This window comes from Mus caroli, chromosome 6, assembly GCF_900094665.2.
Source record: "Mus caroli chromosome 6, CAROLI_EIJ_v1.1, whole genome shotgun sequence".
Lineage (NCBI taxonomy): Eukaryota > Metazoa > Chordata > Mammalia > Rodentia > Muridae > Mus > Mus caroli.
Window position 1 is genome coordinate 13156438 of NC_034575.1, and position 25159 is coordinate 13181596.

At 41.6% G+C, this 25159-nt stretch overlaps 1 protein-coding gene across 3 annotated transcripts in view; it reads left to right on the plus strand.

Moving 5' to 3' along the window:
* The window catches only part of Met (MET proto-oncogene, receptor tyrosine kinase), a 109063-nt gene that overhangs the window by 77578 nt on the left and 6326 nt on the right, over positions 1-25159 (plus strand). For 2 of the 3 annotated variants that reach the window (XM_021164365.2, XM_029478168.1), the window contains exons 13-20: positions 4360-4506; positions 6114-6267; positions 6460-6600; positions 10594-10824; positions 12908-12988; positions 16077-16258; positions 19510-19619; positions 20814-20979. In XM_021164365.2, the coding sequence (XP_021020024.1) occupies positions 4360-4506; positions 6114-6267; positions 6460-6600; positions 10594-10824; positions 12908-12988; positions 16077-16258; positions 19510-19619; positions 20814-20979 (1212 nt within the window). The remainder of the gene's footprint in view (positions 1-4359; positions 4507-6113; positions 6268-6459; positions 6601-10593; positions 10825-12907; positions 12989-16076; positions 16259-19509; positions 19620-20813; positions 20980-25159) is intronic. The other variant, XM_029478169.1, reaches the window with a different exon arrangement.

Consider the following 25159-nt stretch of genomic DNA (forward strand, 5'->3'; position numbering starts at 1 on the left):
CATGGGTCATCTCCATCCGAGTGACACTTCCACTGCAATAGTTCTGCTTTTTCAGGGAGTTTTTTTGTCTCTGAACCAACCCATGCACACACTCACCCTCACACAGTCACTAACCTCACCATTGCATTTTGTACAATAATTAAGTAAACCCAGCATGAAATTAAATGGAAGCCTGCTCCACTGAACAGCATGTTTGCTGCACCAAAGTTCTTTCTTCTGCTTCTTTAATTAGTTTTAGAAGAGAAAGGGTTTTTATCACTCTTTCCTCCCCCCCCCCAATAAAACTAATCTAGTGTGACCTTTTGCTTTCAACAATAACACTTTGCTGTTTGAAAGATTCCATTTGTTCTTCTTGATGAAAACAAAACAAAACAAAACGGTTTGTGTGCAAATAGTTTTATGCCACCCCCAAACACTATTTCTCTGTTCCTGTGTCTATGATGGACAGATTAGAGATAAGTGGTTCTTTATCCACCCTTACAAACCTGGTATTTGATGGAAAAAAAACTCCTCTCTGTAAATTAAGCAGCCATTATTCAATGTCCTACAAAGTTGTTGGACCAAGAAAAACATGACTTGACATCACCCTAAGTCTGTTAATAGTATTTCCAACATGGCCCAAGTTCCCTAGAAATGGGCACAAAGCAGTCGCCTTTCTTCACTATATAAAGTTCACTCATTCTCTAACAATCTATAGCACTTGTGTGTCACAAAGCTGTACTCTAGCAGGAACAGAGCAGTTTAGGGTAATTGTTTTAATGTCCTGATTCACTCCTTTCCCATACACCATTTTCTGTAAGTCTAGGAGGAAATATAAGTGGAAAGTATGTCTTATTGACTGATGCTTTATCAATTTCTAAAATCCATCGCTTTGAACCCTCTGCCTCTCTTGGACACCCAGTAGTGTGTTTTTATGAAAAGGATTTCTTGTACTTATCCCACAGCCATTCAAACATGAATGCAAAGGTTATTTGCCTTCCACTAATGACAGTGCTAGAGTGTGACTTGGTTGTAGATCTCTCATCGAGCATGCTCAAGACTCCAGGCCTAACCAATAATACTACAAAGATAAACCTGTTAGACAAAAAGCAAGTGGGAGCTGGAAAGGTGGGTCAGTGGTGAAGACTGTATAGTGCTCTTGCAGAAAAGCTGAGTTAAGAATTGTCTCCCAGCACCCATGCCAACCCTCACAGTCAACTGTAACTTCAACTCCAGAAAATCCCATTGCCTCCTGTGGAGTCAGCTTGTGCACCAAGAAACATTCATGTGGGCATAACAACTAAAGAAGAGGAGGAGGGAGGAGCCAGAGGGGAGTAGGAGGAGGCTGATAGTTAGGAGCCATAGTGCCTGCTTTGAACCCCACTACGGGGAGCTAGGATAGGAAGGTAAGGGATTCTAGGCCAGCATGGGCTATATAGTGAAACAATGTCAGAAAGCAAAGGAAGCAATATCTCTGGGAGAAATTACACTATGAAATTTGTTGTTTACTGCCAGGAGGTGTTCACATTACTCAACCAGGTGTACCTATAAGAATCCCTTATTTAACGAGGACCATGATAGTTTTCAGCCCCAGTTGTAGCATCTGCCTCAGCAACTAGTTGGCCTGGTGACTGACTATGCAAAGGGACTGGCCACCATAGCAAGTGGTCATTCTTAATGATAGAACAGGAATCCTATAGATGATAGAGGTAGTTCAAGACCACCAAGAGTACTTGTGAAAGGTGTTGTAGAGTAAGCTTCTCTTTGGTAGTAACACCGTGGGGTTCCCATGAACAATAGCACTCATGTTTATGAATAATTTTACAGTAACACAAGGTTTTTGGTTTATGTTATTCGATTTAAATCTTTTGCAGATCTTTGAGGTTAGGAGGTCAGTAGGTATTGTTCCCTATTAACAAGTAAATAAACAAGTTTAGAACGATTAACTGAATTGTCTTGGGGTCCTGTGGGGAGCAAACAGTGGTACTAAGACTTACATGCAGCTTTCCTGAGTCCCAGTTCCGCGACATTGACAGTGTTTCTAATTATTCAGTTTCATTTAATGAATATAAAAATACTTTATAGTGGAGAAATGTTTTATCATGTGACATAGGTTGTGCACACTTATTTGAGTGAAATAGCTCTAAACATTTTTAAGTTTTATTTTATTTTAAGTGTGTGTGTGCCTGTGTAGGTATGTACAGGTGTAAGTAGGGATACCTGTGGAGTCCAAAAGAGGGTGGATCCCATGGAGCTAGAACTATAGGCCATGTTGTAAGCCCCGTGGATGATGAGAATTGAACTCAGGTAATTTAGAAGGATAGTAAAAGGTCTTAACTGCTGAGCCATCTCTCTAGCCCCACTCTAAACTTTCTTCGAACATCTAAAATTTGATGAGTCTTTGTTTTCCCCTAGTTGTCACACATTGGGTGAGAAGTAAATTTTTGCATCAGATAGAATTTGCTAAGCTTTGTGACTTAGTCCCTCCTTGAAGCTTAGCCCTCCTCCTGTCAATCAGCAATCACAAAATACCAAGAGTTTACCGGAGAAAATGAGATCATTGTAATTCCAAGTTGCTCTCTGTGTGTGTCTCTCTCTCACTTACAACATTTTATTTAGAATCCCGTATATTGTCACTTCAATGTCTACTTAATAAATAGTTGATAATCAATAATGGAAGCTTTAAAATCATTTCCAAGGCTCGATAAAGCTACATTTACTTTGAATACAAAACTTAAGCTGCATCCATTTTTGTTCTTCCTGCTTTGATACGAGTTCCGCTTAGATAGCTAGGGCTGTTGGGATTACTCTTGCCAATCTATGCCATTCTATCTGATTTCAGCTTATAAAGACATTTCATCTTCAGTGTTGTTGGTAACATATATTCTATTAGTCAGTGCTCATCATGTGTTCCTTGATGGTTATGAATCAAAAAGAATTCAGCCTTTTAGTTGTTTCTTCTTCTGATTCTCCAAGGCGATCATAAGGCTGAACACATGAGTCCTGGAGAAGGCCGTGTATTATTGTCCTCCCTTCCCCCACCCTTAGCTATTATCTAAGCACTCGAGGCACATGTTAGGGCTTCTCATAAATCAAGCCCTCCGGTTCTTTAATCTCTTTCCTCTGTCATTCGCTGAATTCCCTCCAATATGTGAGTAAGGGCCTGCGCCCTTTCTAGACCTAACCAACAAGTTGTCATTTCAAGCCCCAAAGTGACCCGTGAGATTTATGTGCTTCTCTGCTGAATTACCCTGTGCAGCTGACCTAGATCAATGGCGTGTTCCTGCCGCTTCTGGAAGTACAATACGGGCAGGGTCTGCCTGTGTTCATTTCTTTAGTGGAGCCTTGGAATATAAAGATGTGCTTTCTTTCAGATACTCCTATCCCTAGAATCTCAGGCCAACCTATCTTGAAATCCATGAGGCACTGCAAGGAAAAGCAGTTTTTGGACACCCTCAAGAGCTTGGAAAACAAAGTTGTTAGGAGCTGTTCCTTGTCCATAAGAAAGACAGTAATAGGTTTTGATAGCCCTCTCCTCTAAGTAACAGCCTGTTTAATAAATTATACTCATTAAGTCTTGATATGAAAAAAATGTATTCATGTTTGCACTTCTTTGCCAAGACTAATGATTGCTTTCTTGAACAAAATGTTGATGTTTTAACATTTAACATTCCTGGTGTTAACTCAAGTTAACTATGCCAAGTTGGGTAATGTTTAATAATCCTTAAGAAGCTACATAATTATTCAAAATAATGCAATTGTGCTCTCAAGACCCAATGAAGGTCATATAGCATCTTCTGGGAATTTCACTGAAATGAATTTATTTATGTACATTGTTCAACTAAGCAGAATCAAAAGAAATTGCCGGGCTCAAACAGCTAACGGAATGTATTGACGAGGCAGTTCCTTGGATCTCTGGAGATGAGACCTTGGCTTTGGTATTTTCCAAAGTGTTCAGTATGGTGCTAAAAGTGAATCATTGCAAAGGACAGTGTTAAGCCATTCAGCAGGTTTAGCTGCTAAACTCGAAGCTGTGCTCTTTTTGCCAAATGTCCATCCTTCATGTGAAGACAGTAATAAGATAATTATGCATGAGAGTGTTCAACGTAAGGACACAAACAATATCTCCTTCCCTTTTCTCTAAAGCTGAGCCTGATGGAAAATCTCCTCTTATCATTCCTGCCCAGTGTCCTGAAATGCTCAGACTCCCTTTCAGCCAGCTCAACTCCCATGAAGCTGAACACCATAAAATAATCAGATTTCTTGGAAAACATCGTCTGCATTTGCTGTATTCTTGGCTTCCTTCTAGAACTGCCAGCCTTCCTACTGACCTGTGAAGTGTTAATGACCTTTCATTTCTGTTTTCTTTTTCCCTTCCAGGGAAACAATATTGACCCTGAAGCAGTTAAAGGTGAAGTGTTAAAAGTTGGAAATCAGAGCTGCGAGAGTCTCCACTGGCACTCTGGAGCTGTGTTGTGTACAGTCCCCAGTGACCTGCTCAAACTGAACAGCGAGCTAAATATAGAGGTGGGGTTCCCGCAAGCCTCTCATGATGTAAATAAGGATGCCGTTGTAATTATGTCACCAGGAGGCTTAAAATAAATCATTAAAGCTCATCTGTATGTTGGCTCTAGCTCATCAGCTCAGCCTCAGTTCCTAGCTGTGATTTGAGAAATGTCTAGGTTTTTAATCACACTGTCTCTTTCCCCTGGGTCAAAAGTATAATTCTCAAAAGTCATGCCACACTCTTGCCAAAACATGCTGCCATTCTCCAAAAGAACAGAGCACATGCAAGACTGTCCCTTCTCCCTCTTTTTACCAGGCTAAGGGGCCTTCCCACTTCAGTGGTCACAATGCATGGAACTCTATAAATAAAAAGAATCATATCAACTTGGCAGAGTAAAGTGGAAACCCAGTTGATGTTTTTTTTTTTAATCAATTTTTTTTGTTATCCTTTTTCTTAGGTTTTATTTATTTATTATTTATATGAGTATTTATATGAGTACACTGTAGCTATCTTCAGACACACCAGAGAGGGCATCAGATTCCATTACAGATGGTTGTGAGCCACCACCACGTGGTTGCCGGGAATTGAACTCAGGACCTCTGGAAGGGCAATCACTGCTCTTAACCACTGAGCCATCTCTCCACAACCCCCCAATTGTTTTATATTACCTTCTTTCGCATCCACAACTAAGTCAGATGACCCAGAACAAGAATTTCTTTTATTATTTTTAACAGTTTATTTTTGATATAGCTCATAAACCATATAATTTGCCACTCGGAATGTACAGTTCAAGGGGCTTGGAACATTTAAATTGTAAATTTCTTTAAGTTGAGGTAACACAGCCCTGTAACCTCTAATCTACTTCCTTTCTTTATGAATTTACTGACCTGGGTATTTCATCTAAGTCAAATCATACAATATTTGTCTTTTGGCATCTTGCTCATTTGACTTGGCAAATATTTTTGTGGTTCATTCTAGTTTATGGCTGAATGATATCTTATTTCATGCATATCATATATTGCTTACTCTAGAAATGGTAGCTTTGAAGGATTCCTGAAATATTCTGGAAACGTTAAGAAATGGAAATATACAAAAGAATTACAAAATCTGAGACCAAATGTAGAAATTTCAGAATGACCATCAAAGTTAAAAATCAGAAAGCACTGGAGCTGGGAGGATCCACAGATTTCTTCTATATATCAAAGTGGAAATAGACTATGAGACTTTATTATCCTATAATAATATGGTCTCCCATATTATTCCTCTTATGAGAAATTTTTCTGCTATGCATTCCACCCTCCCAAATGGGGCATAAGTTTCATTTATTCATACTTCAATGGTATCATAATACTTGATCTATCCATTCCCCTTCATATATTCTTTAGTTCCTCAAGATCAAGGAATATTTTTGTTTATCTGAATCATGCTTTAGGTAATCAATATTTCCTAATTATCTGGACATTGAGGTAGAATCGAGGAAATTCTCACTCTGAAGACTGTAATGTACATTCTAGAATAGTGGCCACCAGGGTGCTAATTGGGATCCAGAGAAACTTGGTCCCCCATAGATAGTATATTTTATATTAACCTTGGACAAAATCTGACTTTCCTTCTTATATATTTCCAGTGGAAGCAAGCAGTCTCTTCAACTGTTCTTGGAAAAGTGATCGTTCAACCGGATCAGAATTTTGCAGGATTGATCATTGGTGCGGTCTCAATATCAGTAGTAGTTTTGTTATTATCCGGGCTCTTCCTGTGGATGAGAAAGAGAAAGCATAAAGGTGCATATTTTGTTTATTGTCTAAGAAGCTACCATAGTGATATAGTGATTACATTCAGCACTGTCATGGAGATATATGGATTGTCTAATAAGCATTCATAAAAGGCTGTGAGTTCTGGGCACTGGGTCAAAGTCTCCTGGGACCTGTGACAGCAAAGTCTTTAACAAGCTCTCTCTTTCTCTCTGTTTTAAGATCTGGGCAGTGAATTAGTTCGCTATGACGCCAGAGTACACACTCCTCATTTGGATAGGCTTGTAAGTGCCCGAAGTGTAAGTCCAACTACAGAGATGGTTTCAAATGAGTCTGTAGACTACAGAGCTACTTTTCCAGAAGGTATAATTCAGTTTACTATCCTGAGAAATATCTATACATAGACCTCTGTGAGCTGTGGCATTGTTCTTGCTTTTTGCTTTTTGTCCTGATATTTTTATACAAGTAGGGGAAAAAAAGGTGTTGACCTCTGCCAAAGGAATATTTAACTTGATGCAGAATTGCATGGCCTTCACTTTAAAATCAAACTCATGCAGGTATCATATTGGAATTTTAGCAACTGCAAGCTCTCTGCTCACGTACAGACAGGTTCACTTTAGAATTATTTGAGCAAGGTAACTTATCTCAGCCATGCTAAGACACTGAGATGGTCTCCTTAACCCTTCATTAAGACTTATAAAGTATTTTTATTTAAGTGTAATTTTAAAGTGCTATCTTTTGGGGGAAACTTTTGAATTATGCCATTAGTCATCTTTAAAACATTCTCAATGAGCATAGCTTTTGCCTAGCACCATCTACAACTTGAATATATTTTGAGATGTATCCAAGAAAAACCTCCAGCACTGCTATTCATCAACAGCATCTGCTTTGCAAAACACCAGACCGACAAATGGTCAGGTTGGCCAGGGCATTTCACATTGTTTTACTTAAACATGTCTTTCACAAAGCAAAATGTCTGTATTGTACCAGGGCCATTATCTTTAGAAGTTACAGGACATGAGTCAAGTACAAGCACTTCCCTGTAGAAATATCTACCATTGGATAAATAAAGTGAGTCACAGACAGTGTGGATACTGAGAAGTTAGAAGCTGCTCATCCAAGCCAGTACACCAGCAGTGAGACACTTAACATTCCAAGTTTCTCACCGCTTGCTGCCTGCCCTTCCTGAGACTTGGGTTAGTTCTCCAGAGATTACCGAATGTCCCACAGGACTCCATTCACTGTTAGAAGGAAACCCAATCCTTTAAGAATGTGGACAAACCAAGCTCAATGCATGCTTTTAAACTTGAGATATAAGTAGTAGTTCATAACCATCTTTAATAGCTCTAACCTGGAATTATTGAGGTTTGCAACTAACTGCTCTTTACCAAGCTTTCCTGGGCATGGGAGATAATGGTCTATAAAGTGCTTTATAGCCCAAGAAAGAAGATCTGAGTTTGCATCACCCAAACATACATAAAAGTCACATGTCCTGGGCGTGGAGGGCACACATCATCAGAGTCTGTTGGCAGAGCAGCTCCAGATTCAGTTAGAGAAATAAAGTGGAGAATGATGGAGGAAGACGCCAAGCATTGACCTCTGGCATAAGCACAATATAAACACATACAAGCACACACACCATAACACTTTCTTGATCTTTAAAGAGTGTGTGTGTGTGTGTGTGTGTGTGTGTGTGTGTGTGTGGTGTACGAGATGAAAGGTGGGTTAGATAAGTGGTCCCCAATGGCAACAACAGATAATATTGTTTGCTTGCAATCAAACAAGAAACTCAGTACTTAAGAAAGCTGATGATGTCATGACTATTTCTAACTCCACTTAAGCATGTTTAGTATTTTCCACAGTAGCTCTTTTGGTTAATAATACTTACTCAGCCAGACAATAAATCTCAAAAATACCTCCAGAAAAGTTTTGGAAGGGTCTTTATAGTCATAATAATCTGTAGCTCAAAACAAACAAATGCAGCCTCCCAGGAAGATTCTAGAATTTTGAAGAGGTCTTCACAAATGGTAGATGAATAAAGGAAAAAGGAAGACTTATTCTCTGGCTGGCCCTTCCATAGCAAGGAGTCAAATGAGGGTTTTCTAACCTTGTTCCTCTAACCCTCACCTTCCTTTGCATCTGGAGTTCAGAGCTGTAGGTTCTTGGGGGCTGAGGAAAATCTTTTGTAAGATACAAAACAAAGGTCTCCTGAAGGAAACTCCTCCTGAGCCTCCAATACACAAAGAAGCCAGTTCAGATCATTCGTATGTAATCCTGCTGAAATGTCATAGAGAATTCTGAGTCCCCACGGCTGGGGGGGGGGGATTATTCTCACAGCTATAGAAAGAGTTCTGCAGTTGCTACTGTTTAGGTTTGGGATGCGCACTCTCTCATTCTTCTCTTAAGATGGCCTTCCTTTGCCCTTCTGACTTTCCCTGCCTGCAAGGAGCAGGTGGAAAGCAAGCCAGGAGGGTTTCCTAGCCATAATGATACATGTTAGGCAAGTGAGGAATGTAAAGCCTTAAGAAGTCCTCACCACACACACACACACACACACACATACACGAACTGCCAGCCAGTTGCTGTGATTCTAATGTCCAGTCTTTGTTGAGGGTGGTGTTCCAGTGGGAAATGCAAAGCACCTAGTGGCTTCTTTGTCTCATTTAGGTTTAAAAGCACTCAGTGCCACAGCTCCTTAAGTTGGCATGAAACTGCCTTCTCCCTACAAAAGAAACCTGGCTTAAGGGTCACTTTGGTTGTAAAGATGGGCTAGTGGGAAACTGAGCCCGGCCCAAACATCCTCAACTGAACAGTGGTAGGGCACACTAACACAGATCCAACTGCCTGCTCTAAGAAGCCATAACACTCTGTGACCCCACCGTAATGTGGGAGCACTTACCACTGCTGTGCAAGACTCTCAAGCCTAAGAATGTCGCATTAGTCACTTCTAACAATATATAAGTGCAGGTTGACAATCATAGCCCAAAATTTTGAAGTAAAAAAATAGTTGAAAGCTCTGTGATGTGTGTGTGTGTGTGTGTGTGTGTGTGTGTGCATGTCCTTGTACCTACATGTAATGCCCAGAGCAAGATATCAGTAGCCTTTGCTATCATTCTTGGCCTTGATACCTTATGACAGGCTCTGTCATTGAACCTGATGCTCACCTTTTTTTTGCTAGGCTCACTAGAAACTCTTGGGATCCGCCTGTCTTGGCTCCACAATGCTTTTTTTGTTTATATGACAACTGGGGGTTTGAACTCAAGTCCTCAAGCTTGCTAAGCTAGTGCTGCTACCCACAGAACTATCTCCCCAGCCCTTAAGAACTAGGATACTTTGAAGTATCACGCTGAAAAGTTTTTATATTTTTTGATTTTAAATTTCAGATTGTGTGATCAGGGATGAATGATCAACCATTAAAGTCCATGTCACTATTTCAAACTCTGAGAAAATTCAAAATCTGAACAATCTCTGGTCCCGAGTATTTTTGAAAGGGATATTCAACTTGTATGGATTGTATGTATTTTTCTGTACATATTCCCTTGTCCAGGAGTTTCCATAATACTAATCGTTTCCATTAATAAGTCGTCATCTCAAAAGGCATCTATTTTTTATTTTTTATAATCTAAACTGTTTATTTGCAGGACTGGGCAATTGCGTAACCACTGTCACTGCTTCTGAGCCTCTGACTCTTTTCCTTTTTAGTATAATGCTTGTGTTAACCCTTTGGGACTTTTCATACAATGCATCTTGATCGTTTTTAGCCATACTCTTCCCGCTGACTCCCTGTCCTCCCCACCCCATCTCATGTCCTCTTTTTGCATTTTAATAACTTATGTAGATCAATATGTGCTACCCACATATTCCTGGGTGTGGGGCCATATAGTCCAACATGGTGCTCACTTCGGTCCTCACACTTAAGGAAAAGTAATCCTTACCCCTAGAAGCCATCACCTGTCCAAACTGCTTCTGATTCTTAGAGGAAGATTATGTCTTAAAAGGAACTTCAGGCATCGCTTTTTGTTATTAATAAAAAGAGAAATAAATACCCAAGGAAACCAATCAGACAAACAAGAGTTCATTGTTAACACTGCTCACTTAAAATGTTTTTTTTCTAACTACTTTATAAAATGTTTCTCTGTCCAAACATATGTGTGTGTGTGTGTGTGTGTGTGTGTGTGTGTGTGTGTGCCTTTTCCTGATTCACTATCATCTTTCTCCAACCATTCCTTTGCAAAGAGTGTTCCCAGCCTAGCATCTCATTAATGTTAAAATCCACTATTAGTCCCCTTCACCACCCCTGAGGTGCACCCCAATGAGTGAGGTTTCATGGCTGTATCTATTTGCTTTATCTTGCAGACCAGTTTCCCAACTCCTCTCAGAATGGAGCATGCAGACAAGTGCAATATCCTCTGACAGACCTGTCCCCTATCCTGACGAGTGGAGACTCTGATATATCCAGCCCATTACTACAAAACACTGTTCACATTGACCTCAGTGCCCTAAATCCAGAGCTGGTCCAAGCAGTTCAGCATGTAGTGATTGGACCCAGCAGCCTGATTGTGCATTTCAATGAAGTCATAGGAAGAGGTAAGTGTTTCCATCAGTTCTCTGTTAAGTACAGTTTTCCAGTAAGCCATTTATCTCCTCTTTTGCAGATTAGGAATTTAGACAATGCTGAGGGCTCCTGACAGAGCCTGATAACGAGTTTTGTCCTGCAGAAATACAGACATGAAAAGTCATAGTCATGGAGACTGCCCTGTGCGTGGAATCATTTGGATATTATCACAGGAGAGAAGACCCCATTTCTCCCTCATATTTCTCACAGTAACTACAGCGTCTTGGGGGAAAATCATGCCAGTTTTTTTACTCCTTTATCTCTTCAATCTTACTTTATCCTGAGAGCTGTAACAAAATCTATTCTATAGCGGCTTGTACACTGCTGGACAGCATCAGGATACAGGGAATTTATAGCCCTCCCCTAATCTAAGGCAACATATATCATCTCCACAATGCACTCCAATTTCTTCACACACAAAAAAAAATGACTATTTGCAAGAAGCTAGCCAGAGCATCGATAACTTCAAACATTAACACTATTGGAGGAAATATTTGTCAGGAAGAGAAACCAAACAGAAGCCCTGAGATAAAATCTACTGTAAAATCCTTTTAAACATAGTGGCTTCGGGTTGGGTTACTCCTATTTTAAATGCTCTAAAGAGGTTGCATGGGCATTTGCCAGGATGGTGCAGGAGAAAGTGACAGGGTGGCGAGATGTGAACACTGGTCCTTCTGAGCATCCAGAGCTGAGTATCTAAGTTGTTTCTTCCTGAAAAGGGGCCTCTGTGCACAACTGTATGATTGGGTTATATTACTGGTCTGTAAATCCAGTAAGTGGTCCAGTGTTGGAGATATAGTCTCACTGGTTATATTCTCACTGTTGTGATTTATAAAACAGCAGTGTAATGGAGAGGGAAGGAGCATCTCAGTGGGCCTGTGCCTAGACGTCACCCTGAACAATCATGCCAAGTGACAGCAGGGCTCACATAAAAGGAAGTTTTAATATTGGGCGAAGGCCTTCCAGGAACAGATGGGGACAGAGAAAGCGAGTGGAGGAGAGAGAGAGAGAGAGAGATCTGGGGTGTGGGGTGCGAGCATTCCTCTTATATATCAGCCTTATACATGGCTATAGGTGATGATGTAAGCTGTTGCTAGATCCTACGTCCCTGGGAGGAACCTAGTGGAATTCTCTGTAAGCCAATACTCACTCTATGTGTTGTAAAATCAGGACTTTTTTTTTTTAATGAAAGGTGATAACATGGTGATAATTTCTCCCAAGTCACAGTCTTTAAGAAGCTATCAGTATTAACTACTGTTTGTTTATATGCCCCCCCCCACAAACACACACACGGAAGATTGTGAGCACTCGTGAGCATGGGTTTTATTGTATTCATCTTTGTGTAAGTCACAGAGGATAGCCCCATACCTCATATAGTAAGCACTCAGGACAGCTTGCCGAACTCCATGAATTAATGGAATGACTTACAGAGCCGTCAGACACTTGGCACCTCTGGGAGAAATCACTGCCACTGTTGAGAGGCTGCTACTGGGGAAATGAGTGGGTAAAGTCAGAGGGAAATGCATGAAGTGAGTCACTGTGAATCTGCTCCATTTGGGCAATTGTCTTTTGATCCCTGCCAAAGTGGCTTACATATTAACCAGTGACTAACAGGGAAAACCCTAACTCTCTAATACATGATTTATAATCAGTTACTAGACTACAGAGGGCTTATTCTACACTTATCCAAGTGGATAAAATTATTTACATGTTTTCTTTAATATTATTTTATCCTTAAAAATAATATATTTCCTTTCATGCAGAAGCTATTATTGTGTCCAGTGATACCCCAGTGACTTGATACTTTGGTATATAAATGTTTAAAAGAAGCCATATTGCCTACAATTTGCACCATATATTAAATAATCACATTGCTTATAGCATGGAGAGAGGTGTAATGCATCTATATTTATATCTCACACTTGTACCACACAGAGTGATGTTAATCAAAGTGTCATAAGCAATGTACCATTTTTTTGTCTTACAGAAAAAAGGCTTAATAAATAATTCTTGCATAAAGTCAGTTTAACTCTAGCAAGTTCTCTTTTTCAATAGGGCATTTTGGCTGTGTCTATCATGGGACTTTGCTGGACAATGACGGAAAGAAAATTCACTGTGCTGTGAAATCCTTGAATAGTAAGTTGTATTTACTACGGAAGGGAACATTTGTGGTTTGCAAATAATGGAGTGTTGATTTGCACTTTCCCTTGTGGAAAAAGGCATCTGCTACTGAAATTGTGGAATTAATCCTGAAAATGTGTTTAGTCTAAACACTCACTGAGATAGTCCCTCTGAAATTATCCTACGGAGATCTAATAAGTAAGGCAGGAGGGGCGGTGAGTCGCTTAGATGAACTGAGTACCATTTAGCCACGTTCAACTTATAATATTTGTTTTGCAAATGACATTTATGGAAACTATTGAAAGCGTTGGCACATACCATAGTAATGACTCATTTTGCCCAGAGACACTACTATAATTGTTTTTTTAACCAGCACTCCATTTTAGGAAAAAAAAAAATGATAACTGAAGTAATACGAGCAGGAGAGAAATGTACTGGCAGAGGACTGACAAATCATTAAGGATGGTAGCCCTCACTTATCCACGGTTAGGCAATGAGGTGTTCCACAGAAATAAGTTTCCTAAGGAGATGCAACGTGTCCCCTTTTAATGCAATACTTCTTTAAAATTTAGCCATTACATAGAAAACTCTTAAGATCAAGTGCTCACTCTCTTTAAAGTCCAAGGTATGCTTATGAACATAAACTTAGTCTTTACTGATGCAGAGGCACAATTGCGACATTGTACAAGCCAGTGTACTTTGCACGTGAGAGGATCCCCGGCTCCGCCTTTATCGACAGAGCTCACATATTTGCTTTGCTACTTTGTAATTTTATACCTTAGAATTTGAAGCCACCTGGAAAATGTTAGCAAAGTACGTTATAGATTGGTATTAGATCTAATAAGCTTCGAAAGTACAAATGGTAGGCTTCCCTCCAAGGCACTCTGATACCAGAACTACTTCAGCTCTTTCACACATCCATCTATTCTCCATGATGAGCGTCATTCTATACGCTTAATTTTGTTGGATACCTGACTACAAAAATAATTAAAGGGACAGTCTACGTGGAGTTCAGCAGCAATCTGTGGTAGATTAAGTATACCGATCAATAAATTGATCTCAAAGGAAAGCAGTGTTGCCATTTATACTCAGAACAGCCCTAATCCCAAGCCATTTTTCTGTCCTTGTCCTGTGGTTACTGTTGTCAGTCCACGTTGACCTCCATCATCATCCAGGCCTTAGAACACATTTGGTTCTCGAGAACATCAAAGAGATAAGTCATGAAATTTATGTGAATGCTGTTAACTCTTTGTTGGTGTGCCATCGTGCCCTCGGTAGGTCTTTCTAGAAGTAATTAGGATATACTACACTAACCACTAGCTCTTCTGAGCTCAGTGAGTAACATCAATAAGCATAAGGACCCCTGCACTCACAAGAAAGGCCAGCATGCCCACAGGTGTTTATAGCCCCAGAACTATGGGGATTGGAACCAGGATTACTGGGGCTTGCTGACATGCAGCCTTGATCCAAATTCAGTGAAAGACCCTGGCTCGAAAGAATGGTACAAAAAGAAAATGGATGTCATTCTCCGACTTTTGTGTATTCACACACACACACACACACACACACGAATACACTGCATGAACTCAAACGCATGTAACCCACTTAGTTGCAGAGGATGTAACTCACTGGTGGAGCATTTACTTATACAGGGCTCAGTTTAATCCTCAGTACAGAAAAGGAGTTGGGGAGCTACCTACATATGCCGCATGGTGACTGGTCCACAAATTCTCCTAGATCAGTAATCACTGAACTATATAGCCTACCAGCTATTTTTATGGGTGATGTTGTTTGGGACCCAGACATTTACTGTCCACACTCTCATGGTTCAGCAGTAGAGTTAAGTATTTGCAACAGGCACCACATGGCCCATAAAGCCGAACACTATCTAACCAACTACAGCAGAACTTGACAGCCTAGACCCTGGACACTGCCCAGATGGAACAGTGTGCTTCCTTGGTTTGTATCTGTATAAGACAACCTAGGCTTCTGCGTGAGACCAGTTGTTTCCTGAACTCTGTTTTACAAATGATGTTGTCGGTGATGACTTGATGGCACTGCACAGGGTGACACCACTGAGGCTCGGGAAAACAATATCCTACACTACGTCGGATTGGTTTGCTGAGTCCTTTGAACTAAAAGGCCTCTGTCAGGCCTCTTCTGACTATCTCCTGCCTTTCTGACCCCAGGCCTCCTTTATTCCTGAAAGTAGAAGTAGGCCTCAAAAATTAGAACTTCTCCCCACCAGGGCAAATCATAAAAACTAGAACCCTTGTTCCCAAAATCCAGGCATAGTCCCTTGAAATATTATTCTGAGCATCCTCTTCTTGTTTTTGAGCTGCATGGCCACAAAATTTTCCCTGACTCACATTGTCTGCCAGCCACTCATGAGACCCTCATTATAGAAGGGTCCTACTTACAGCCAGGAAGAAGGGACGCTGTCCCAGAGAGAGGGACAATGGCCAAACAGACGAGCTTTCCTGGGTTCCCCTTCAGTAGTTTCCATTCATTAGGTCACAGGCTTTTTGATCGAGTCATGTTTTTCACAATTGTCCATTTTTTCCTCAAATCCAAGCATGAAAGGAATAGTTCCCCTGGGTACTTAGATCTCCATTTCTGAAGGCCTCCATGTCTTATAAAGCTCATTTTCAAAAGATGCTATGTGGGCCTAGAGAGATGCTCAGCAGTTAAGAGAACGTCCTACTCTTCCAGTGGCTTTGTTCCCAGCAGCCACTGTGGGTGGTTCACAATCATCTGTTCTTCTCCCACCCCCACATATACATATCAATTGTAATAATAAATAAAACTGTTTTTAAAGAAGACCTCATACATAACATACTTTTTGTTGTTAATCAGTTCTTAGTTGTAGGATTCTCAGATGTTACCCCAGGATAGGTGAGGAAAGTGGGGGGCGGGGGGGGGACCTTTCCGCCCCAGACACCATTCACTCAGGCATGTTGTAGAAAGAACACCCTGTGGTTGAAACATCTGGACAAGGTGTCACCTGATGGTTTTGGACTTTTTTTTTTCTTTTGCTACCTAAATTTGAAAAAGTATTCATTGTCCTCCAATGAGGCTAAAGTCTCAACACTGAATTTTTCAGGAATCACAGATATAGAAGAGGTCTCCCAGTTTCTGACTGAGGGAATCATCATGAAAGACTTCAGCCATCCCAATGTTCTCTCACTCTTGGGAATCTGCCTGCGGAGTGAAGGGTCTCCTCTAGTGGTCCTGCCCTATATGAAACATGGAGATCTTCGAAATTTCATTCGAAACGAGACTCATGTAAGTACTTTACTAAGCTCATTGACCTTCAAGTTAGCAGTGAGCCAGATAGTTATGAGCTATCATGTATGTGCAAAGAAACAAATCCAGGTTCTCTGCAAGAGTAGCAAATGCCCTTAACAAGGGAGCCATCCATCTTTCCAGCCTGTTTGTTTGCTTGCCCTCTTGCTTCTTTGTTTGGTGTATTGGGATGCCTCCATGTGCACCTATCAGAGTACGTGTTCAAGCCAAAGGCTGACATTGGGTATCTTCCTCAATTCTTTCTCAATTCAAAACTTAAGTTTTTGCACCAAAACTGGAGTTCAACATTTTGCCTAAATTAGCTAGCCAGTGAGACCCTAAGATCTGCCTGTCTCTGGCCCCTGCTCCGGAGCTAGAGGTGTGCCATAGCACCTGGCTTTTACATGGATGGTAGGGATCTGAATTCAGGTTCTCATGCTTACAAAGCAAGCATTTACCCACTGAACCATTCCAGCTCCAACACAAACATGCAGGTCTTATAAAAAGCTACTTGCCAGTCCTGCCTGATGATGCCTTCTCTGTAACATCCATAGGCCGATGCTGTCTGAGAAGAAGAGGAATAGATCTTTAATAATTCTGTATATTGATTATGTGTTGAAATAATGCTTTAGAAAATATGGGTTAAAATATATTGTGATGTTTCATCTATCTCCGTTTTAAAGTATATGTGTATCTTACTCTACGTGATACCAAATAGTGCTATACTAGGCAGATACCATATATATGTACATTCACATACACACCAGCTTACAGCGTAGGGACTTTGCATATCTTGTTTGCGCCTGTGGGTTCAGTGCTCAGCACATAGGCTCTTAATAAATGTTAGTCCAATAGATGAGCTCACGGTTACAAAAGAGGCCCACACCTCTTGTGGGTGTGAGGTTTTTATGACCCTTATAATAAGACATAACAGTCAAGTGAACTTTGGCCAGGCCAGGGCTGAGGAGAACGGAATGGGGAGCTCCCAAAACTAGGCTGATTGGATGGCCTCCGGCTTGGCTACTGCTGTGCAGGTCCCCATGGGAGTCAACCAAGTAGCTTTGCTCTTCATCAAAAATGACTGTGTAAACATGATGCTAAGTAAGCTCTAGGGCAGTGAGGAAATAGTTTACATTCAGCCAAAAGAATAAAACACCCTCAGGATATGAAAATGTTTGCAGAGAATTCAAATTGGCATTGAAAAAAGGCCTTACTTTAACTCTTGTCATCTCTCTGACGAGTCAGTCAGCTTAGATATGACACCTTCTCTCTAGCACTCTTCTTCAGGATTAAAGCATAGGAGAGATGTCCTACTGTCCATTACAGAATAGAAGCTGGCCTCTGAAAACCTAGAGAGTGGTTACTGGTCCTAACACATATGTCCTAGTGGGACGTCTAAGCTTCAAGATGTGGCCTGTTCACATGCTCTGTGGGCTATGTGTACGAGCGCGGTCTGCAGCCCTTCTGTCTGGGTTCTACCTGGAATATTGTGATCAGAAGCTCCAAGGTAGCTGCTGAAGGAGAGACAGCCCATTCTGGATAGTAAGACCCGTCTCAGAGCTGTCACCCACAGTAAGATCTATAACTTCAGATTCCAGTCTTACTTGTAGAGAACAGAATACACCATTCTCTGTGTTGGTCCAGGACTGCTGGATGATGAGTGAGCTGGTACATTAGTTCTGATGAGCTTCCAGCAGACTTCATCAGAGGATATCCAGATGCACCACTTGTCCTTGGGAATGGTTTGGCTTGTTTCTCTGAGCCTCCTACATTCACCAAGTGCCCGATGCCTTGACATCTAGATCCTTGTTGGTTTGGATAGGATTGCTCCTTCTTTCAGGGCTAATTCTTTTTTTTTAATTGGATATTTTCTTTATTTACATTTCAAGTGTTATCCCCTTTCCTGGTTTCCTCTCCGAAAATGCCTCCCCCCTGGCATTCCCTTACACTGGGACATAGAGCCTTCGCAGGACCAAGGGTGTCTCCTCCCATTGATGTCTGATTAGGCCATCCTCTGCTACATATGCAGCTGGAGTCATGAGTCCCACCATGTGTACTCTTTGGTTGGTGGTTTGGTTCCTGGGAGCTCTGGGAGTACTGGTTGGTTCATATTGTTGTTCCTCCTATGGGGCTGCAAACCCCTTCAACTCCTTGGGCCCTTTCTCTAGCTCCTTCATTGGGGACCCTGTGCTCAATGAATGGCACAGGATTCATTCATTGGATCCACAGTATGGATGGCAGTGAGCATCCACTTCTGTATTTGTCAGGCACTAGCAGAGCCTCTTAGGAGACAGCATCCACAATAGTGTCTGGGTTTGGTGATTGTATATGGGTCCCCAGGTACGGCAGGCTCTGGATGGTCATTCCTTCAGTCTCTGCTCCACACTTTGTCTCCGTAACTCCTTCCATACATGTTTTGTTCCCCCTTCTAAGAAGAATCAAAATATCCACACTTTGGTCTTCCTTCTTCTTGAGTTTCATGTGGTTTGTGAGTTGTATCTTAGGTATTCTGAACTTCTGGGCTAATATCCACTTATCAGTGAGTGCATATCATGTGTGTTCTTTTTCTTAAAGTAGTCTACACCCTGCCTTTAGAGTGTGCCTTTCATGTGCAAACCAACCGGTGCCTCAGCTTCCTCTACATCAGGCTCTCAGACTCTGAGCTAGTGTCTACCTATCTTAATCGCCCTAGGACCAGGCAGGTGGCCCCTAGGCCAGCCCTGCTGGAACTACTGAAAAGAGCCAAGGCTGGCTTTGTCCTGCACCTTCCCCAGGAAACTACAATAAAGCATCTTGCTCATGCTTTCCCCTCCTGCCTCCTGACTGTCTCTGATGCTTTCCGATACAGCTCTGCATGTGTGCTGTGTCATAATAGGGTTTTTTGTTTCTTGTTTTTGAAACTGTAAGACGCAAACTCTCTTTTCAACAGGAACTATCTCCTGATCAATTCTGTCTCATCATGCACATTAAATTATAAAACCTACATTTCAAAACATCTGCATTTCCGTATTGGGAAAACAGAGCCTGTAACACTTCCCAAGCAGAAGTGTGTACGAAATAACTAACATTTATAGAAAACATCTAGCCCTGTACTTTGTATACAGTACTACTTAACAAATAGCTGTGGCTCTCCACAGGGCATGAGTTATTATTTGAGACTAGATAAGTCATATAAACATTGCAGTGTCCTGAGCTCACTGTTAGAACATTGAGTGCTTAGTTTATGCTTTTCCAACTCTCTTTGATTGCAGAATCCAACTGTGAAAGATCTTATAGGATTTGGCCTTCAAGTAGCCAAAGGCATGAAATATCTTGCCAGCAAAAAGTTTGTCCACAGAGACTTAGCTGCAAGAAATTGCATGTAAGTATGAAAATATCTCTATTTGCAAAGTACAAAGGAAGTGTTTTCTCACTACTATGCCAGTAAGGACATTTTCTTTCTTCTCTTCGAAGCAAAAAAAAGAAGAAGAAGAAGAAAATGTATTTCCCTGACTATATTGAGTGAATCTGTAAGCCCCTGGGATGTAGGTGGGGCTTTTAGTTTTATCAAACAAAGCATTTAAAAGGTTGCTCCACAGGGGACCTCAAACAGCTGCTCTACACTCCAGCTTTCCTGGTCCTTCCCACCAGCAGTCTCCAGTGTTGTGGTTTCACACCGAATTAGTGATTGGGAGAGAGAATTTGATCTCCAGCATTTGACAGTGAAAGGGGAAAGCTGGTAACAGGAATACCAATGCAGTGTAACTCCCAACAGCAGCTCTGAAACCAGCCTGCAGAAGCACTACCAAAAATGGTCTTTGGGAATGAATATACAAAGAACTTTTATTTGTGTCTGGCTGCCCGGCTGTGTAACGACAACAGTCAACAGTTTATAATTGAGAGTCCCAGCTTTCCCTTGCAGAGCACACTGATCCATGGCTCGTGGTATGTGTGAATGAAAGAGCTATGCTATTAATGTTCTACCTAGGTTTTGCTCAGGGTAGCATCATAAAAGTACATTAAACAATGGATACGTGGTCTTAGCAGAAAGTGTTTGTCTCACTGATGTTGTGTCGGTTTGGTTTGGTTTTTTTAGCATGACAGTGTTTTGCTTTCTATCTCCCTGCCTCACTGATGGCACATATGAGTTTTATGTGTTGGCTGGCCTATTTTAGAGCAAAAAATAGTAAAATAGCACCCATAGCCTCTTCATCCCATGAAATATATTGTAAGATAACAAGGGAAGATGTAGGTGATGTAGGTGGTGCAGTGTGTAGGCCTGGCGCCCTATTTGTTTTGCCACCAAGGAGAGCCAGGGGGAATCCAGCTTTACCTTTTCTGCAAACCTACACCATACCAAATGCCATGTCATTCACAATGACTCTCTTCAGCCAGTGGAATTTGTAATGTAAATGTCAGGCATTTTTATTCAGGAATTCCACTGTAATTTAGCATTAGTCAATAGGCCAGAGGAAATTATGGATCACTAATACCAAAGCCACTTGTGAAAATCTATAGACATTCAGTGCTGTTGTAAATTATTCTACTCCAGTCAGTAATAATTTTTCTCCTGTAGGTTGGATGAAAAATTCACTGTCAAGGTTGCTGATTTCGGTCTTGCCAGAGACATGTATGATAAAGAGTACTATAGTGTCCACAACAAGACGGGTGCCAAGCTACCAGTCAAGTGGATGGCTTTAGAGAGTCTGCAAACACAGAAGTTCACCACCAAGTCAGATGTGGTAATGTACCATCCTTCCTAAATTTCTCTTTCTGTATCTTCTCTCCGTAGTTGTATGGTAACATTTTTTAATGAAATTCAAAACCACCGATTGCAGAAGTAAAACTGGAGTTATCTGTCCAGAAGGTACCAAACTATATTCAGAAATTCTCTTATTTATTCAAAATTATTTGTAGACCGAAGCACCACACTGGGTTATATGGCCAGATTTCAATAATCTCTTAGAGATCCCCCATCTTCCAACACCAGCACACACAGAAATCTAGACTAAGTGATATTTTTATGAGAGTCCAAAAGAAATCATTTGAAAGAATCTACACAGTAAAGTGAGGAGGGAGGCAGAGAGGCTGAAGATCCAGATGGAGAGACTGCCAGGGCAGCCAGCAAGAGAGAAACATGTAACAAACATCGTGGGTGAAGAGAAGCAAGTCTACTGGTTCTCACTGGTCCAGAAGCCTTGGCCTTGGCCTCTTAGGACTTCCAGAGCATGCTCAGAGCATGAGTGCTGTGTGAAACCCCGAGTAGGATGTTTTGCTCACATGCCATGAGTCAGGACAAGTTTGATGCTTAGGTAGAAAAACATGTGATGTTTTCCCCTTAAGGATACAACTGCAAATCTGTGCTGTTCATACACAAGCCATCCTGGAGTGTTCCTGGAGGATGTGAGCTTCAAAAGGGAAAGTCAACAGCTGCAGAGAGATGACAAGGGATAGGGACTGAGGGTGGTGGAAAGAAGTCATCTCACTCCTTTGTCAGCCAGAGAGGGGTAGACTTTGTGGAATAAGCCATAGAAGGAGTGTTCATCCAGTTTCTGATCCTGTGAGGAAGAGGAGGTACTGACATTTATTCAAGGTGACTAACGGTTTGTTTTCACAAGCCACAGCAATGTAAAGAGATTTCTGGGGTCATGAGATCCATAAAGAAAGAAAGAAAGGGAGAGGGAGGGAGGGAGGAGAGAAAAGAAAGTGACAGCACAAAGTGGAGCCTAATGCCTGAGATTTTTGACAGTGAAAGTTTGTATAGGTGAAGAAGTATGAGAAAATGAGTGTTAGAGAGGGACACTAACCAAGGTGGCAGGTCAGTGCCTAAAATGAGAGCTTACTTATCCTCACACTCAGACTTGACCACCTGTGTGCTTACAGGAGGGGAGAGGGGATAACAGCTCAACAGCAGAAGTAGACAAAAGATCTGAATGGGCATCACACCAAACACATGTGCAACTCATTAGCTAATAATGAAGGAAAAAAAACATGCCCACACAAAGATTTACATGTAAACCATTGAGGTAGTATTTGCCCCAAATCAGGAACAGTCCTAATGGTCATCAACTTGAGAATGGATAAGTGAAATATGATGCACCTCGTGCTGTGGAGATGCCTCCGTCAGTAAAGTACTTGCTGTGCAGGCCTAAGACCTGAGTGTGTCCCTAGCTCCCGTGTAAAAGCTGAGCCAGGCATCTGTGGTTCCAGCCCTGGGGTGGCCTAGACAGGGAACAGACCTGGGGCTTGATGTCCATCTAATCCACTCAAATTGGTGTGCTCCAGGCCCAGTGAAAGTCCCTGTCTCCAAAAATTAAAGGTAATGGGGCTTAGAGAGATGGCTCAGCCAGGTTAAGTGCGTTTACTGCCCTGCCAGCATTTTGTAGCAGCTAATAACCTTCTATAAATCCAGTTTCAGGGGATCTAACACATTCTTCTGACATCTGTGGGCACCAAGCCCATGATACACAAATGTGCAGGCAAAATACTCATACATACAAAATAAAAATAAGGTGGATAGATACCCAAATTGGCCATTGATCCCTAGCCTTCACATACACACACACACATACACACTCACACACACACACACACACACACACACACACACACACATATATACAGAGAGAGAGACTATGGTGTAAAACCATTTGGCAGTATACAAGAATGACGGACATATGCTGAAGTGCTGTTAAAACTCCCAAAATTATGTCAAGTGAAAGAGAGCAGACCCAAAAGATGCAATGTTCAATGATCCCACTTGTGAGAAATTTCTAGAAAGCCGTAGAACAGATCAGTGGTTGTCTGTGGCTAAGAATAGGAATGGGGACTGATTACAAATAGGCATGAGGAAACTTCCTAGGATGTTGCAAGTAAGCTAAGACTGGGATGCAATGGTGCCTATAACCTAGCTGAACTTTTTAGCATTTGATTATATACCGATAAACAGGTAATTCTATAACCTGTAAAGTAGACATCAGCAAGAAAAGACCCATCCCAAGAGCCACAAAAACGAAAACCAATGCTTAAAGGACATTGCTGATATCAGTGCAGTTCCTCTCTCCCTCTCACTGAGAGACACTACACTGTGAACTGTAAGCCACACACAATGCTGCATTGACCAACGGCCACTGATTGCACGGAATAATTTGTGTAAAGTTTTGTTTCTAAGGCGGGATAGTCTTTTTGAATGTTGACGTGGAGTGTTTCCAAAAGCATGTAGCAAACTGAAAGTATCTCGAATCCTACCAGCAAAAACTTGCCTGTGTTTGTATAGGTTCTCTTTTCAGCCAATGCCCAGGTGCAATCTGGCCACACCAAATACTCACGGTGCATTCAAATCAGATAGGAATCACTTCCCATGAAGTTACTCATGTCCAGACAGCCCCGTTCCGTGGCTCTCACTTAGCACACGCTCTTCTCTGAAGTTTGTGTTCTTGCCTGTTCAGTCCGGCTGGCTTCTCTCTGTCCCCATTCTGCCTCATTTCCCTGGATAATCCACCATCCACAGGCACCCAGCCCTTCCTGAAATACCCCTTTCTTTTGGCTTCTAGACTCTGGGCCACCTGGTTTTCTTCCTACATCTTAACCAAGAAGTTTTCTTTTTTTCTTTGTTTTTATTGAATATTTTCTTTATTTACATTTCTAATGTTATCCCTTTTCCTGGTTTCCCCTCCCCCTATCCCCTCCTCCCTGCCCCTGATCAACAACCCCCCCCCCACTCCCAATTCCTGGCCCTGGCATTCCCGTACACTGAGGCATAGAGCCTTCTCAGGACCAAGGGCCTCTCCTACCATTGATGACCGACTAGGCCATCCTCTGCTACATATGCAGCTGGAGCCATGGATCCGACCATGTGTACCAAGAAGTTTTCTTTATTCTTCACAGCCTATCTTCCTCCTGTCTCCTCCTATACCAGCTAAAGTCTTCTATCGATAGGCAGTTACCTACACATAATTATAATTGCCAAGGCACCTGCTTAATAAAAGTGTTTGTGTGGATATGTTTTTGTTTCATTTTACATAGTTAGGAGTAACACCCCTGCGTGTTCAAATGTTTAAGAAAGTGCCAAATGTTTTACAGAATGGATGTAGTGTTTTCTCTTTCTGCTGGTGATCCCTGTGAGTTCAGGCCATTCAACATCCTCGCCTACAGCTGACATTGTCAGATTTGGGGAGTTTAGGCCAATCTAATACAGCTGTACTTTCTTTTTAATCTATATTTCATCTATATTGCTCTAGTGACTACTAATTTTGAACATGCCATGTGCTCAGTGTCATCCTTGTATCATTTTTGATGAGACGTCTAGGCAGACCTTACCCTCATTTTGGTTTGAGTTGTTTGCGTCATTTGTGTATTCTGGATACGGGTGGGCCATCGGGCAAGTGTTCTGTTATAGCCTAGGACAATGCTTTCAGGAAGCTGTATCTGTCTAACTTTTGTCCCAGGAGACCTCCAACTCCCTTCTGATGTCATTGTCTGAGGTATATGGTATTCGAGAGTCTTTTTTTCTCTATTCTACCCCCTCTCCATTGCAGACCCTCATCAGCCTCTCATAACTCTGGCTTCCTTGTCCCTACAACACCTACAAAGTTATTTATACTTCAAGGCTATGGTCGTTGTTAAACCATTCATAATAGCCACTATGAAATAAATAATTGGGGTAGGAAGTGATGCCTACACATGCTGCACTGTATGGCAGACACTCTTCTGGCTTCGGACTTGGAGGAAAGATCCACAAGCTCGCGTGCTTCTTGTTCCCTTCCCTGTTCGTATTCTGAATCCTCCATTTGAGGATTTGTCAACCAACGTCTCCATTATTTTTTATTTTGGACAGAGTCTTACTCTTGTAGCCCAGGCTGGTCAGAGTCTTACTCTTGTAGCCCAGGCTGGACAGAGTCTTACTCTTGTAGCCCAGGCTGG